The sequence below is a fragment of the Pelodiscus sinensis genome, chromosome 3 (assembly GCF_049634645.1).
Source record: "Pelodiscus sinensis isolate JC-2024 chromosome 3, ASM4963464v1, whole genome shotgun sequence".
Lineage (NCBI taxonomy): Eukaryota > Metazoa > Chordata > Testudines > Trionychidae > Pelodiscus > Pelodiscus sinensis.
Genome location: NC_134713.1, coordinates 154,668,311 through 154,686,487, shown reverse-complemented (window position 1 = coordinate 154,686,487; position 18,177 = coordinate 154,668,311). Strand labels below are relative to the sequence as shown.

Sequence of the window (18,177 nt, the reverse complement as noted above, 5' to 3'; positions counted from 1 at the left end):
CAAAATCTGCTTTCACTCTTACCAGAGGTCCAGAAAATCTCTGAATTACAAGGTTAAATTCATGTACCCCAAAAATATTTATCAGCTTGGGAAGCATGCTTTCTATTTAATCCATAGCACATTCTTTTGTGTACTAATTATGATATGTTGTGTTATGTTACTAAAATTATAGAACAACCCCATCATAGAATTACAGTGGGGATATTAATGATTATATTGCTTTTGCTTATTTTAGAAATATTTTATTGAAAGATGTAATAGAAAAAGATGTAATAGAAATAGCTTTTATGTATTGCCTAAATATGTATTGCCATTAAAATTTGGAAATAAAAATGCAATGCCTAATGGAAATAGAGGTTTAGAAAGTTAGTTGTGCTAATAGCACAAAAGGGAGGAGTGAGGAAGCAGGAAAAAGGGAATAAGGGAATGTGTGTGCGGCCATCTTAGTCTTGTTAACAGGAGAGCAAGAGAAAGACTAATTCTGACTCCTGACAATGTGAGAGCTGTTATAAGATGCTGCCTTCACCTCCATACGAAGATAAGGATAGAATGCTGACTCTGGCAGGGACCTTGAGATAAGGAGCATCTGGGTGGAACTAAAATAACTGTTAGCCATTGGTGTTTGTAATGGGAAGGAGGCTAATTGTTATTATATTTAATGGACAGTATATAAAATGCTTCATAATTGCTTGTATATGAAGATCTGCCTCGGGGGGCTCCCCCCCCGTCCGAATCAGTTTTTGCTGCAGCTCGTAATAAAACTGGCTCTGGCTACTTGTTGCTTACAAACGCAGAGTGAGGACAATGTTTTCTTCCACAACTGTAAGAGCAGCTGAGCCCCAACTCAAAGGAGCCCAATCCAATCACAGGCACAGCATACTTTCCTTTCTGCTTCCTTGCAAGTCTCCAAGGAGAAACAAAGGAAGCTCCCCAGTACTCATAGAACACTTAGCTGCTGTTTAAGTGCTGTATGATGTGGGAAAGAAGCTGCTTTATGCAAAAGAGTTCAATATTCCTGCTGAAACTTCCTGTTCAATCTACTACTTCTCCAGTTTGCCACACACAGACAAAGCAGAGCCAAAATCATTTTGAGTTCTGCTATTCCCATCCTTCATTCGTTTCTGGTGAGAATGAGACCCCATCCCTTCCTGTGGACTTGTCATTGGAGCTTGGGTTTCACAGGACAGAGGGAAGAAGAGCTATAATCATGTCATTATACATGAGTTTATCTTGGCAAATGGTACCCAATTCACAGTGTGAAATTAGAGATTGGCCCCTCCCCTGGAATTCTGATCCAATTGGGAGCTACCTTAGAATGCAGGGAGGTCTTCATAGCTAATTCAGGCTCTTGTCTCCACACAGACATTAACTATAGCTACTAAGAAGACATCCACCAACATAAGACCATGACAAGATACCATAAAAATGAAATTGTATAAGCTGCGGTAACAAATTTTGTTTTTACATAAAAGGACCCATTCTTTTATCAACTTTATAACTGTGAAAATTAAAAATACAAGACCCATGACTGGTACTAGGACAGTTTCTTCAGTCAGTTTAAATGAGGTGCTCCAAGAAGGGCATTGGGGGTATAAATTCATTAGGAGTTAACGTTAGATGAGCTTTTTTTTTTCCCCTTAACTGTGGCAACTTTAAATGGCAGGAGATGAGGGGCAAGGCCTGAGCTGGAGAGGAGATACATGAACACTGAAGAAGAAGCATAGTCAACAAGCTGTAACAAAGGACTGGAAAATGTAAACCATTCTCACACAACCCTCTGTTTGTTCTGGAAGGGTAAGGTGCACTGAAAATCATAGTACAACAGGCATATCCACTTTGTTTTCCTTTTGTGACTTAACCATGGCTTGCTTTCAGTTACTGCAGTTAGCTTTACTTCCCCCACCCTTCTACACGTTTTTAGTTACTGTTTTAACTTGTGCACAGAGACTTAGAAACAGGAAAGGAATGTTGATTAATTCCCTCTTCCACATCTATATTTTCATGGGGAACATCTACCACACAAGAGTTAATTTGAAGTTTCAGCTGACCTAGGCCAGTGACTCAGTTAATTGTTTGTTCCATCCAGTCAGCCCTTAAAAAAATCTGAATTGACCTTTCACTCTTTTCAGGGAAAAGAATAGTTTAAAAGTCAGTAAGTCTCAGCTACATTCAAATAAACTCTCTTACTTTGCAGACTACTCCATCCCTGCATTGCAAATGTTCTTGTTACTATTTGATGTGTGGATATGATCCAGAAGTATAGAGAACAGTATCTTTGAAAAAAGGTCAATATGTCATCACAGATTACAGAAAAAAAATCTGCCAAATATAAGCGCCACATTTCCTACGTTAGGCACTCCCTAGAACAGATCTACCTTTTTCTGAATGCTGGATAATATTAGAATCTTCAGACATACAGAAACAAAACAGGAATCCATTCAGTGACTAGTAGTTTCCCTAGTGTTCATTCGCCTAAACAAAAGGGCAAGATTTACATCATGCTTATAAAAAATAGTTTATTAGGAAATATCCGTAGCTACCAAGAATAGACTATGATTCAGAAGGCTGCTTTACGTACCCTAGCATATAAAATTCCATTGCTTAGTCCCAGTCAGATAGATGTTTTCCATTTTCAAAAGTAACTAAGGTCAAGTCTATGAGTCGCATAACAAAATGTAAAGGCTCCAGTTCAATGCTTAGAAACATAGGAAATGGGTGGCAGATGCTCCATTAACCTACTTCGCTTAAATAGTTAAATGTCAGATGTTAAAGAAGGCAGAATTAAATTTTTATCATCTCCTGTCTGCCTTTTTCCTTCATAGAGCTGTTTTAGCTCCATCTAGCTGGCTATTAGACATTTGAATGACACTTTTGGACAAAGGAACGTAATGTGTTAGGCCCAGAAAATGCTAATGATGTATTCGTGTCCTATTATATAATTATTTCAGTATTAAAAGAGACCACACTAACAATGTTGCTATCATTTCTTAATAGCTGAAATACAATTTGGACGTTGTAGGTCATGTTTTGAAACCTCATTAATGTTTGCAAAACTGCTTATTTGAGAAAACTCCATAGCATTCTTGAGTCTAATAGATCCATATTCAACATTCTGTGTTTCTAGACGGTGTTTTTCACTCAGAGAGTCTGCCTCCTTTGTCTCAGAGATCTCCTCCTCCTCCTCCTCCTCATCATCATTTTCCTGGAACAAAGACAATAAAAAAATTCATTGGACTAAACCAAACCTATCTGGTATCTTCTATAAGGACTCGGAGACGCTGATAGTGATAGCAATGTGAGTTCTCTGTTACCTTGGGCAAAGTAACTCGATTAAGTAAGGTTAGGTTATTGTCTGACTGGCTGTAACCATTATACACAGAAGCAACAGGAACCCTGTCAAAGGCCAGAACTATAGCCTGAAACTTGTTTTAAGTTTCTGGAGTAGTGTTGTGTTCTGGAATTTAAAATGCTACAAAGCATAAAATATTTAAAATATATTCTGAAAAGCAATTGTGTAAAATCACCACCATCTTACTCAGCAGCTCTCAGGGTTATTCAGAAAGAGATCTATTTGTTTTCATGGAAACCCCTCCCCCCCTAACTTTTACTATTTTTTTTAGGTGTGCCAGTTTTGCAGAATGTGCAGCTGTGGGAATGCAAGTTGGATTTTTTTTTTGGGAGGGGCATCCTTATGAATCAGAATTAGTGTTCCAGTTGCAAAGCCTCCTCTACTCTACTGTCCTCAAATTATGCTCTCAGTTTCCCTTATCAATCCCACTAATGAGAACTAAATTAAATACATATGCAGAGATGTACCAGAAAGCTTAAATTTGAGGATAAATGGGGTTGCACAGATGGAAAGCAGAGTGTTTGGCTAGTGAAGAGCCAGAAAGAACCAACTTGATTGGAAGATTACAGGTGGAATTTGCAGATCTAGAGATGAGATTTTTATATTTTTTAAACATCTGTAAAAGACATATTAAATACAGAAATAATTGATCTACAAACTGAAAACACAAAATGCCATTTTTACATAAAGTAGGTCTGTAGGCTATAGGAATAGGTATTCACCAGTAAGGCATGGGCATAAGTTAAGGTGGTAACCCAATGAGCTTATGGGCCTCAAGGCCTGTAAGACAATAGCTTACCTAAGCAAGAAATAAGGTCCCAAGGCCTTATATAGTTAACCAGGAGTAATCCTAGACCACAAGAGAATGCTGTAATGACTAAACTGCTAACCACAAGATTCTAGCTCATACTGACTTGGGATATTTTAAATTAGAAACATTCCTAATGTCTGATCATCAGAGTGCCATGGTAATTGATATAGTATACCATTCAATAGTATAGTGCAGTGTTTCCCAAATGGTGTTCCGTGGAACCCCAGGGTTCCACAAAGTGAAAATAAGGGTTCCGTGAGAAAACTCCATTACAAAAACATTTTATGATTAAAAAATAGTAATTAATATTTATTAATGTTATTTTTGTTTTTAAATACATGCCATTAAACTAAATGTTGATCTCATGATCTTGTTTAGCATGTGTTTATTATTATCCTTACTTATTTGTGGTCTACTTTTTCAGCTCCATATATAAGACTGTTATTAGGGGTTCCGCAAAATTCTTTCAAATTTAAAAGGGTTCCATGACCAAATAAAATTGGAAAACACTGGTATAGTGTATAGTAAACTGGAAGTTAAAGGCCTACTATCCTGTGGAACAAGAGCAGTTCAACATCAGTAGGGTGAGGAAATACAAGTAAGGAAAAGGAAAGAAATCCTGACTGAATACATGTTAGGCATAGTGGGGTCAACGTAACAAATCATAAGAGCTGTGTGTCAGCCTGTGTGGTGAGGTGGGGAGAGATGTATCTCTTAGGTAGTGCCAGGATGATGGCCACTGGCAATGGTGATGAGGAAGGAGATGATGGCGAGGCAGATGACTAATATTTCATGTTGTTCTGCAAGGGATGGTGTGAGTATATGGAAGTTAAGATGCACATTCTGTATCTCTCTCACTAGGTTGGAATGTTTGTGACTTTGCTAACTGTATTATAGAAAACTGTCATGAATACAGAAGGTTTTTCATAAGTGTAAGTGTTGTAACCGTGTACATCACAGTTCACAACTGAAGAGCAAATCTTATACTACTGGCCTTGATCTCGGGACAAGGATCTATCAACCCTTGGGATACTAATGGGGAATTCTTGAGTCATCAAATTAATACACAATCCATAGATCAGTTGAGGGGACCATCTTTTAAAAGAGCAAATCTGATCCCAAAGAGGTATTTTAGATTTTGGGGACTGAGAGAACTGTGGTGGGCTTAGAATTAAAAAAAAAATTTTTTTTGACTGTTCTTGTCACTAAAAGGACCGAACTTCAAATTCTTTATAAGGAAATTTCTGAAATTTGGGATGGATTCAAAATCCAGACCCAGATCAGAATTTTGTCATTTGAAGGCTCCGTTTGCAAGCAGCCTTCAACAATGTAACATTGACTGACAATAGTGTGGTGTCATTATATATTCACTTCCACCATAATTCAAAAGGCTGTTTTTTGTACAACTTTGTTACTAGAACTCAGATTCCTGTGTCTCTAGCTAAATATAAAATTCTCTATCTGTATGCTCGTTTGGGCACAGCAGTTTCCTCAAGAAATAGATATGCCTTTGATCAACTTAACCTACAACAAAACCACCATTTATCATGGTGATCAGTAACCAGTTTCTCAACATAACAGGGCAGGGCAGATCATTTTGTTCCAAGTTTTAGAAGGAATGAGTAAGAGGACAATTGGAATTATATTACATTATTCAGTTGGAACAGTTTTCTGCACCACAAGCCAGCAAAGCTAAGAGAGACATTTCAGTGGAGTAGACCTCTAGTGCCTTGCAAACAGTTAAAGACAGAAAAAATACTAAAAATATAAAGTTTTAAAGATGTTGTATTGTTCATACCCCAAGGTTTCTTCATGGTTATGCTGACTCCTCGTGGAGTTTTCATTTATTTCTCAATTCTAGGACCATCATTCAAACTTCTTCTTCTGTATTGCCAATATACCACCTTGACATTCCAGACAGGTGGGGCAAATATTTTTCTCCAACACCCATCCCAACAGTGGTCTCTAAATCTGCTAACATGGAGCGATGTTGGAATGAATGATCAAACTTTCCTGATATCAGGAAACATACTCAGGTTGTCTTTCCAATGCAGCTCAACCTCATCAACTTCGGGAGTAAGACTCCAAAAGTCACATTGGGAGAGAACTAATCCACAATATATTTAAAATCAAAATCCTGCAGTCTGTAAGTCTAATGACAATCACTTCAGCGTATATAGTGCAGTCTGATGCCAACACATCTCAAAGCTTTTCACAGGACTTATGCAGAGCTAGTGACCTTAGTGAAGCTTCCAGGATGTGATCCACTCAGATTTTAAGTTAAGTTTTATTTATTTATATTTTTTATATGTGTGTGTGTGTGTGTGTGTGTGTGTCTATATATATATATATATATATATAGACACACACACACACACACACACACACAGACACACAGACACACAGACACAGAGAGGTGCATGCACATACACACAGAGATTTGTTTAGATTATAAATTCTTTGGGAGTAAAATTCTTTGCTTTGGGTCTTCTTTGGAAAGACTATTGGTTCTTAATAATAAAACATGATAAAAATTAAGTGCCATATTTTTTTTCTCCTCTTGTATTTAATTTACCTTGGTCTGTGTCCTGTAGTATTCATCTATTGCATATTGATATTTGGGTTCATTGAGTCCCAAGAAAGTGGCAAGCTTCCCACCAAGGAATTCGCAAGCTGAAAAGACAGAGAAAATTAAAAATAACAGCAATTCTATCCCTTACATAATTAAGGAACTTGTATAGTGAGACACATTATGTGATAGGAGAAAACAGTTTTACATGCTGATGTCTGTATGAACAAAAGGACAAAGGGGAGATATAATACAAGGACTGCCTTCATCAGCTCTGGAAATAGAAGTCAACTTTTGGTAAGTCTAATCCTCACTCCAGAAAACTACTTAATGGCTACCCATTTCAATCCTTTTCCAATGAGCTGGCCAGCATGACTGGAAATGAGGTATGTCACTTACACCAGCTGCAGTTTTAGGCAGTTTATTCCATACTATGTTTCAACTATACTCTGTGTAAACAAATTCATCCTGGGTTGTTTTACATGCCAATTCACTCTCAAAGAGTAACTAGGTCATAGGCCTACTAGTCTCCTTTCTTTTCAGGATCTTCTTTCAGCTTAGGAAAGGCTCCCTTACTTTGTATCAGGGAGAAGTGATGGACTTGGTATCTCTTCTGTTGATTTTTGAAGGGGGAAAGAAAATCATTGTGACTGCTTTCAGATGCTACTTTTTCAGATTTTACACTGATTTGCCTGCAGTAGAATGATCAAAACTGCATGCAATAATCTGTTAGCAGAGCTAGATTGTCCTAATCCATCTTCCTGCAGTACTATGCTTGTTAACCTGTCTTCAATTTGTCCCATTTTCTTTTCCTTGTGGCCTCAGTTTCTTGTCCCTCTTCTAATTTCTAATCTGCTTCAGTAGTTCTACTCTTATTTGTGCCCTGATTTTCAATTAGTTATATCATTCTGATCAGAAACACTATTCCGTTTTTTTCAAAAGTTGAGGTAGATTTTGTTCATGAATAATTTTACCCCTGCCTACAAATTAATGCCATTTATGATAGGTGGCACAGATAGTGATGATTATAGTAAGGTTTCCTGACACTAACAATCCTGTTATCAGTTGCTTATAACTTTGCTAGATTTAAGCCTCCATGGCTGAATTTTTCCATGCGTGGTGTCTCTCCCAAATTAAAATTTTTGCAGAAGTTTCAACTAAAATTCTTGTTATTTCCATGAATGAGGTAGGGAAAAATACATGTAGCCCACATTAAAAAAAATCGTTACATCAAGAAGCTCTAGCATCTTCATGATTTAGAGCCGAGACTAGAGATTTGGCAGGGTTTTGCTCTGGTGTCAGAGATGTACTTTTTGCCATTCCTATGAAAATGCACTGAGATTTGGTCAAGTTGTAAACCAGTGTTTCTTAAACTTTTTGAGACCACAGAACACCAAACAATTTTTTTTTTAAATGCAGAACACCTATGGTTGCCAGATGGTGTCTTAAAAAAAAAAAAAAAAAAAAAAAGCACTCAGGAAAATTTTTTGAGGGAGACCTCGGGAGGTCGGGCCAAAATGCAGTCACAGCCTCTTTAATTGCCGCATGTCCCAAGCAGGCTTCCGTCAGCTGCCAAAAAAAGCAGAAAAACGTCCTTAAATGGAAAAAACCCTAGGAACACCTATGACAATTTTCTTCAAAAAAAAAAAAAAATGGTCACAAAAGAAAAACCCCAAAGAAGTAACAAAAACAAAGAAGAGGTTGCGACACACCTCCGAGTTGTTCAAAGAACACCAGTGTTCCGCGGAACATTGTTTAAGAAACACTGTTGTAAGCCATAGTGTAAGGAGGAAGAATGGCCATACTGAGTCAGACTCATGGTTGAAATACATCTTCCAACAGTGGCTTCAAAGGGAATGAATAGAACAAGGCATTCATCAAGTGAGCTGTCCATCCAGTCTTACCATCCAACAGTCAAAGGCCTAGGGACTCCCGGAGCATGGTGCTGTATCTTTGGTCATCTTGACTAAAACTCATGGATGAATTAAACTATTTTCCATTAACCTATTTTCTTTTTAATCCAGTTATAGTTTTGGTCTTCACAACATCCCTTAAAAATTCTCTTAGCATGTGCTCACTATAGATTTGTTAAAAGCTGGAAGCCAAGTGCTCAGATTTCATCTGCGCTGAGATGCACCATCCTCAGTATTGTGTCCAGTTCTGGGCACCGCATTTCAAGAAAGATCTGAAGAAATTGGAGAGGGTCCAAAGAAGAGCAACAAGAATGATTAAAGGTCTAGAGAACATGACCTATGAAGGAAGGCTGAAAGAATTGGGTTCCTAACTGTCAGGGTGGTTAAACACTGGACTAAATTGCCCAGGGAGGTTGTGGAATCCCCATTTCTGGAGATATTTAAGAGTAGGTTAGATAAATGTCCATCAGGGATGGTCTAGACAGTATTTGGTCCTGCCATGGGGGCAGGCGACTAGACTCGATGACCTCTTGAGGTCCCTTCCAGTCCTAGTATTCTATGATTCTATGATCCTTCACAGCTCCTGTGTGCTGACTGGATTGTGCATGCACCATCTCCAGATTGCTGTGCACATGACGTCCCTAGCTGAGTAGTTCTTTCCCTTCAACTGTTTTGCCCAGCTCCTAGGACCTACTGTAACAGAGCAGGGAGACTGCATCTCCTGTACCCTCAATGCTCCCCTTGCTGGTATCCAGAAAACACAGAGGAGGAGGAGGAAACAGCCTGACTTGAGAGGTGTGAGCAGGAGAAATAGGGAAAAGAAATGTGGGGCAAGGCAACTGGAGCAGAGACTGTGAAGTATAGGAACAGAAAGGGAAAAACTACTGTTTAGAAACCACTAAAGCACACTTTCCTCCAGACCCGGAAACTGAACCCATTATTCCCAGGTCTCAGTATTCCTTTGCTGTGTAGCAGATAGCAGTAAAACCCATGGGCCAAAGTTTGTTTTTAATTTCTTCTTTTATGTTGACCTGCCACTAGAAAGGGCTAACAGCATTCTGCTGCCCCTGGTTACTCTCTTAAATTAAGTGGCGGAGGACTGTGCTGTGGATCTACATATCCAAACTCATATGATAACCTGTGTGTGTGGGAGTGTGTGTGCAGTGAATGAAGCAGGGACTGCAGGAACAGAAAGGCTGGTCTCATGATTAAAGTAGCTGAATGCTACCCTGGAGCAAAGGATTTTATCTGGGCCTCCATTGCAAAGTTCCTGTGTGTCATCAGATGACGAGTTCCAGGTTGACACACGGGATTTGAACTGTAGAAATGCTGAGCTCACAGCTGCAACAGAAGTTAATGGGAACTTTGCTTTGATCATTACATGCCCTAATATGCTATGTACTCACAAAAAACCCTCTATGCAGCTCAAATAGGGCAACCAAATCAGTTGACACACTTGACAATTTTGGATCTAATTTACGTGCATCAATTCCCAATGTGTAAAAGGGAGAGAATATCCCTGTACCATAGAATGGTATTTTCAAAATAATTCCATTGTGTTTGTGGAGCTCTCTGGTACTATGATGGCAACATCACAGAGATGCTCAAGAGAAAAGTAATAATTCTAGGGTTTTATGGTGTGCTTAAAGATCACATGGGACCACACACTGAATGAGGATAAAATACGATACTGAATAGCTAACCATTCCGTGAGCACCATCCCTCATGCGTACTGAATGAGGCAAGAGTCTTCATGGAAAAAGTAATGTCTGATTATGTAATTGAGAAGATTATATCATAATGCATATGTACAAGGGGACTAACGTAAAATTGCATAGACACTAATTTCTAGCTTTTGAGTACTTGACCTTGAAACTTAATGTTCTTTTAAGGCAGTTAAATATTATCTTAATAGTATTTATATTCAACCCATCTAAAATAAACCTCCCATTGACACCAAAAAATATACCTACTAAAAAGTGAAGTTGTTGCAATTCGAACTGCCCACAGCCGCAGATATAGCCCCCACGAGAGCTTGGACTACAAAACAAGAGCAAAAGGAAAACTTGAATGTTAGACATACAGAGCTAAACTCATCCAGGGGTTAAACCAGAGGTGAATTTGATGCAGAATATTTGGAGAATGCAAAGAATCTCCCATTACATAGGGGAGAAAGCTAATTGTTTTCTTCAGTCTTCACACAGGGTGCTGCTCAAACTATCAAGTCGCAGCTGACCTACAGCAAATTTCTGTGTATTTACACTAGGGATGTCAGTCTCATATACCAAGCCAACAAGAATCATCAGTACAATGAACATAAGCAACATATATCCATTAGGACACAAAGGATCCAATCCTGCAAAATACATAAAGCTCTAAGGAACTTTGAGCACAACGGGACTTTATGTGAATAAAGTTGTTCACAGATCTAAGTATTTACACAATCAAGCCAAAATACTAAATATATGGATTTGATAGACATAGACAATTGCGTAAATGTCAGTATTTAGTGTAATATCAGAAATGTTTATAAATATTACTTATTTTCACTGAATCCTTGCAAGGTCAGTTGGGCTTCTATAAACGAGGATGAATTAAGACAAAGTTTAACCAAGGCCTGGTCTACATTCAAAAATTAGGTCAGCATAACTACATTGGTCTGAGGTGTGAAAAATCCACACCCCTGAACAATGTAGTTCAACTGACATAACCCCTGGAGTCAGTTCCCTACTACACAAATGTAATTCCACCTCCACAAGAAATGCATGGCTTATGTTGGTGCAGTTAGAGCAATGCAATGTCTACGTAAACTGTTACTTGCATCGCTTGTTGGCTGTCATCAACTTCATGCATAGGCATGGGAAGTAAGGGTGCAGGGAGGGCTGCAGCTGGCCCAGGTTTGGGGCATCCTGGACCCACACCCCTGCCACCTGGGATACTGGCCACCAGCACCACCACACATAAGAACATAAGAACGGCCGTACTGGGTCAGACCAAAGGTCCATCTAGCCCAGTATCCTGCCTACCGACAGTGGCCAGCACCAGGTGCCCCAGAGATGGTGGACCAAAGACAATGATCAAGCGATTTGTCTCCTGCCATCCCTCTCCAGCCTCTGACAAACAGAGGCCAAGGACACCATTTTATCCCCGGGCTAATAGCCTTTTATGGACCTAACCTACATGAAATTATCTAGCTTCTCTTTAAACTCCATTATAGTCCTAGCCTTCACAGCCTCCTCTGGCAAGGAGTTCCACAGGTTGACTACACGCTGTGTGAAGAGGAATTTTCTTTTATTAGTTTTAAACCTGCTACCCATTAATTTCATTTGGTGTCCTCTAGTTCTTCTATTTAGGGAACTAATAAATAACTTTTCTTTATCGGCCCTCTCCACACCACTCATGATTTTATAGACCTCTATTATATCGCCCTCAGTCTCCTCTTTTCTAAACTGAAAAGTCCCAGTCACTTTAACCTCTCCTCATATGGGACCCGTTCCAAACCCCTAATCATTTTAGTTGCCCTTTTCTGAACCCTTTCCAAGGCCAAAATATCACACCTACCACCCAGGCCCTCTGCTGCCCAGGAGCTCCACTTCAGGCCCTAGGTCGTGCATGGATGCCAGCCCCACGCCCAGCTCAGCCCCAGGGTCCTGCCCAGCTGCCAGCCCCAGCTCTAGGGGGTAAACAGGAGTGTAGGCAGGGATTGAAAGGGGTGCAGCTCAGCTCCTTCACTCCAAAAATTGTTCCAGTTCCACTAACTTCATGATTCTTTGCTGGAGAAGTGAAACTGACAGGAAAGTCCTTCCTGCTTCCAAATAGGCTGCTGTCCCAACTCCCCACTTTCAGCTGGGCTGCTTCCCAGGATCCCCGCTCTAAGCTGGGCTACTGCTAGGGCAAGAGCTGAGAGCCTGAGTGGTTGCTCCCATACTGGGAGGAAAGGAGGGAGGGAAGCGGTGGAGGTGAGAGGGAGCAGGCAAACAACTGGGGGGGTAGGGGGGCGCGCAGGAAGGGAGCCCATGGACCAGCCAGGCTTCCCGTGGGGAGATGTGAGCACAGCCAAGAGCCTTGGCTTTCAGCTCCCACATTGCTCAGCCTGGTCATGGAAAGTGCTTCTGGTGAGTGTGTGTACCTCCCAACTAAGGAGGATACTGTGGACATGAACTAGAGCAGGCTGTAAGCTGACCTAATATAAGCTGACTGAAGAGTTTCAGTGTAGACATGCCCTAAGGCCTCTTCTTCTGAAGCAGTGTTCAGAAAAGCATTTCCTGTGCTTGAATTTCCCATCTGTATTTAATCTATCTTAACTTTCCCCAGATTCTCCAGTGTAGACTAGGTCTCAGTCTTGTTCTCATTTTAGAGATGAGGAAACACACCTATAACATCAAATAATGGGCAAGAAAGAACCAGGGGACATATGCCTTCATGTTTTTGCTTAGGGATGAGAATTCCTTTGGGTAGGTTTTGTCTTATCTCCTTGATGCTTCTGTTCACCACAAGATGCAACTAGCCCTAAGTAGAATTATAGTGTAAGAGCCATTTTTTCCTCCTATTTTGATCTGCTTAACCACTACTCTATCTCAGGGGGTCAGTCTCATGAACGTCAGGAATAAAGCCCATTAGCAGAACCTGAAGAAGCTTGTATGGTTTCCAAATCTGTTCTGTGACTGAGAAGTCACAGCATTTACAGAAAAGAAGAGGTATGTGAGCATCTACAGAGCGGGCTACTGTGACTGTGAAGGGTGCAGTGTTCTCTAACATGCACTCCTCCCCCTTCCATTCTCCCCGAGTTGCCTAAAAGTCAATAAAGGGACTTACTGTGTCAAGTGGCTGCTGTGCCGCCTTCTCCTCCTGCTCGTCTTCCTCTTCCGTACTATATTCTTCCATGGTTTCACCATTTGCAAAGTAAATAATCCTCCTTGGAGACTTTGTTTTTCCCATGCCTTTATCTTCCATCACATCATGCTGGAAACCATCCTCCTCCTGCTCATGAGAAAGCCCTCCCCAGGAGTGCCCTCTTAGTACACTAATGGACGATGGACTATATAGTATTCAGCCTCACCTCTAACTCTTAGGCTAAGGAAGGTCAGAACTGGGTTTGAGAATCTTATTTGAATCCTCAAAAAGTTATAAATATCCCTACATATTTCAGTTTTGAGAAGAAGAAAGTCCCAGGATTGACATAGCCAGAGCTACAGAAACTTGGCCTGCATTAGGATGGCATTTTCAACTCTTATAAGAGCAGGTACCATTGCTGGTGTCACACACAGCTGTTCCATTGGTCTTCAGGTGTCTGTACATGTTTTCTGTCACTGACTCAGAGTGTACTACTACAATCGAATATGAAAACCACTTCAAAACAAGTAAGGTGTCAGAAGGGCCAAATCATGCAACACGAAGACATGCATGATACTCAGCACCTTGCAAGAGATCACAGCCTAAATGAACAATTTACAGCACGCTACTGGGTAACTGAACAACAAAGCAATATTACTTATATAGCACCAAAAAGAGCTTCACAATGATGGATGATAGGTTCCCCACCAGCACCAAAGAGCTTCCATATAAATGAACACAGATGCAATGGAGAATAATCATTACTTCCTTTTTCTATAATTTATATTTTTTTTCTTTTCTTTCCTCTTCTGCCGAAATTATTAGCATTTTCCTATTAAATTACTTAACTTGGGCCTATATGGGTTTTGTCTGGGTAAGGACTATAGAAAAAATGGCAATGCGTACACCTTTTTCATTTATCCTTTCATAATTTCACATGTCTAACAACAGCTACATAAAATGTAATCTAGAGTTAAAGAGGCAAAGGGGTATCAAGTAACCTTTAACAGCAAAACGATTAAGCTAATAATTTCATAAACTACATAGTGCTCCTAGCCAAATGGTATATCATACTTTTGTTTTTAATTTCTTCAATTTTTTTCTCCAAATGTATAGGAGTCTTCAAAATAAATACTTTACTTGAAGTCAGACAAGAAGAGTAATTATATATGCTACCTGCTACTATGTTCTCTCTCATTACCTGTAAACCAATTTAGAATCAGTAATAAGTAACAAGACAACAAGACCATTACTTCAATATTCCGATGACAAAATACATATTAGTTGACCGTGTTCTCCTTATGCTTGAAAGAGGATACTAAAATACTTGCTGAAATATATCAATGTGTGAAATCTGTAGCCAACAACACATCAAAAGCAAATTCACCTGTAGAATCTCTCTGGTGTCTTCCATCATCTGAAGAAATTGTAGTGTACAAACTGATTAAGTTGTTTCCAAGACAAGTAAGGGAAAAAAACCTAGAACCATGACACTTAGTGATCCCGTATGTAATTTGTGTATAGAAAAAACACTGTAGCATTTGCAGCAGCCCAGTTCTGGAAGCAAGTCAAGAAAGGTATGTTCAGAGTTCCAGGATACAACTATCTGAATGGGCTAGGCTTTGTTTGAATTGTGGGCAGGCCCTTTTTATTTGCATGATCAGCAAAGTTAAGATGGCTGGTTGGGGTAACCAAAGGAATGTGAGAAAGGACATATACGTTTGCAAATAGATACTCCTTCGGGGAAGCATGGAAAAACCTTCAATCTGGCTGTTTTTAAAAGCATAGCATATTTCTTGAAGACATTTTTCAGTATTCTGCTTCCCTTCATTTTTGCTTACTTTATGAAGTGAACTTAGACGTTAGTAAGGCTAAGTCACAGGTGTAGTATTTACTTTTCCTCAGCAAAGCCAAGGGACCAAACACACACATGCAAACACAAATATTTCCTGCAACTGGTATGACACCTACTGGCAGTTTGGAAAACTAGACCTATATATCAGCAACTGCTAAATAACTTTAGCAGAACTATCCCATCAAAGGAAATCTAATAGGTTGTTTCATCTGGCATCTTTGGTATTGGAACAACAGAACAAACTACATAGTGCTACAGATATGGGTGAAACTAGGGCCAACTACAACTAGTTAGGAAGTACAAATTCTGCTCACTGCTTTAGGTATGTACTGACATAATCTTGCCCAATAGAAATAGTGAAGTACCTCATCATCGTAAATTCTGTATCTTCTCAGTATATTAAGAATAAATCTGTAGGTTTTTCAATTTAGTGCAAATGCAGTAAAAATATTCAGTTTATTCAAAGGGAAATGCATTCCCTGCTACTGTAATTAAAATTTGAAAAGCAAAGCCAAAAGAGAGAGGCAAGTTGTAGATGGACAAAAAGAATAAAAATGATACGCTTGTGTTCTAGAATGTGCAGTCATATAGTTTTCAGACCAAATATGCGGTTGGTGTTTGACTTTAATTTTTAATTATTTTCCTTACTTTACTCAATTTAGAGATCAACAAGTGAGAGTATCACCTCAAATATTAGGTCATAGCCTCTGAAGATGATACACAGGAAAGATCACAGTCCTGGACTTCTTAGATGCCCAGTGCAATCTGCAGACATCAAGAGCATGATTGGCACTGAGAGGGACTATGTGAAGTTAGGATATACCATAGAGGCTATTGTGAGCTACTTACACCAAAAAAGGGAAAATAGCATGAATAATGTCAAGATGAGTATGGAAGGGTAGGTGCTTTGCACAGCACCTATACGCTGATAATCATCTTAAATTTGCTATGTTCTTTGTTTCTCATCTTATTCTCTCAATGTCAAAACACCTAATGCTGACCTTCCATAATACAAATCATTAGGGACAGAATTGAAATGAGAGGAATAAGTATTAGCAGGATCTATTTTCAGAGGGGTAACCGTATTAGTCATTTCAGAAAAAACAACAGTGTCCCATGGTACCTTAAAGACTAACAAATGTATTAAGGCATATGCTTTTGTGGACTGGAACCCACTTCAGATACAGGATCTATGTTAATTCTTTAGCTTCAGAGACTTAGGCCAGGTCTACACGAGACCTGACAGCTCAGTTTAAGATACGAAACTCCAGCTATGAAGAATACATACATAGTTGGTGGCTTCCTGACAGCGGTAGGCCTTCCCTTACTCCTCGCAGAAGGAATATTGGACACCAGCAGGAGCATCTTCTGAGTTCTATTTGAGTCTTAGAAAACTTGCTAAATCAAACTTCAGAAAATGGATCACAGAAGCAGTGATCTTCACGTAGTGAAGGTAAGCCCTTAAGATTCCTTTTGTCCCCATGTTTGGTATCACCACAAATATCCTCCTCTAACCTAAAGGGGAAGAATAAGTCTTCCTTCAGATCTTCTGTGAAAAACATATGAATCTGCTCTTTGTCCCCATCCCCATCTATTCCCTCCCACAATCTCAGGGCTGAAAAGGGAAAACAGGACAAGAAAATTTGGGTAGTAACAGAACTAGGTCTTTATAATCTTGGGAGAAGACTGTAGGTATGACCACATCAAGAAGAACCACTCAAAGGAGAGATCTTGGAGTCATTACGGATAGTTCTCTGAAAACATCCACTCCATTTGCAGCAGCAGTCAAAAAGCAAATAGAATGGTAGGAATCATTAAAAAAGGGGATAGAGAATAAGAAAGAGAATATATTATTGCCTCTATATAAATCCATGATACACCCACATCTTGAATATTGCATACAGATGTGGTTGCCTCATCTCAAAAAATATATATTGGCATTGGGAAAGGTTCAGAAAAGGGCAACAAAAATGATTAGGGATTTGGAATGGGTCCCATATGAAGAGAGATTAAAAAGATTGGGACTTTCCAGGCTAGAAAGAGGAGACTAATGGGGTGGGCGGAGGGGAGGGAGAGGGAGAGAAAGAGAATATAATAGAGGTCTATAAAATCATGACAGGTAAGGAGAAAGTGAATAACGAAAAGATCTGTACTTGTTCTCGTAACATAAGAACTAGGGATAACCAAATTAAATTAATAGGTCACAGGCTTAAAACAAACAAAAGCAAGTTTTTCTTCAAGCAGTGCACCGTTAAACTGTGGAACTCCTTGCCAGAGGATGTTGTGAAAACCAGGACTAACAGGGTTCATGAATTTATCTTGTTCTTTTTTGGAGGTTAGGTCTATCAATACTTTTTAGCCAGAATGGGTAGGAATGGTGTCCCTAGCCTCTGTGTGGCAGGAGCTAGAAATGGATGACAGCAGAGGGATCACTTGATGATTACCGGTTTCCGTTCACTCCCTCTCTAGGGCATCTGGCATTGGAAGACAAGATACTGGACTAGATGGACCTTTGGTCTGATCCAGTATGGCTGTTGTTATGTTCTGACTAACTATCTGGGCACAGACCAAGACCTGGGTGAGATTACATCTCCAAAGCACCTAGCTAGAATGTTTCTCAGTACCAACTATAAAGATCTGAACATATCATGTAGGACATTAGTGTCATGATTAATAAAAGGCAATCTGGAATCTTGTCTGCTTCTGGGAGACACTTTGGAATCAGTGCTGTGTAAGAACCCGAGGGCCTCATCAGGAACTTAAACATCAATCTAAATGGAGAGTTAAGAGCCTTACAACTTTTTTCTTTCACCATTACTGCACCAGAAATGGGGGGGGGTGGGGGAG

The 18,177-nt window shown here is 39.6% G+C and overlaps 1 protein-coding gene across 1 annotated transcript; it reads right to left on the bottom strand.

The window, feature by feature from the left end:
• Positions 1-2,505: 2,505 nt before the first annotated feature.
• Positions 2,506-18,171, bottom strand: FAM177B (family with sequence similarity 177 member B). The gene is made up of 5 exons (XM_006115596.4): positions 14,863-18,171; positions 13,458-13,622; positions 10,616-10,682; positions 6,736-6,833; positions 2,506-3,202 (listed from the first exon to the last, which is right to left on the bottom strand). The coding sequence occupies exons 1-5, from the start codon at positions 14,890-14,892 to the stop codon at positions 2,981-2,983; spliced, it is 582 nt and encodes a 193-aa protein (XP_006115658.2). The 5' UTR covers positions 14,893-18,171; the 3' UTR covers positions 2,506-2,980.
• Between the last annotated feature and the right edge of the window lie 6 nt (positions 18,172-18,177).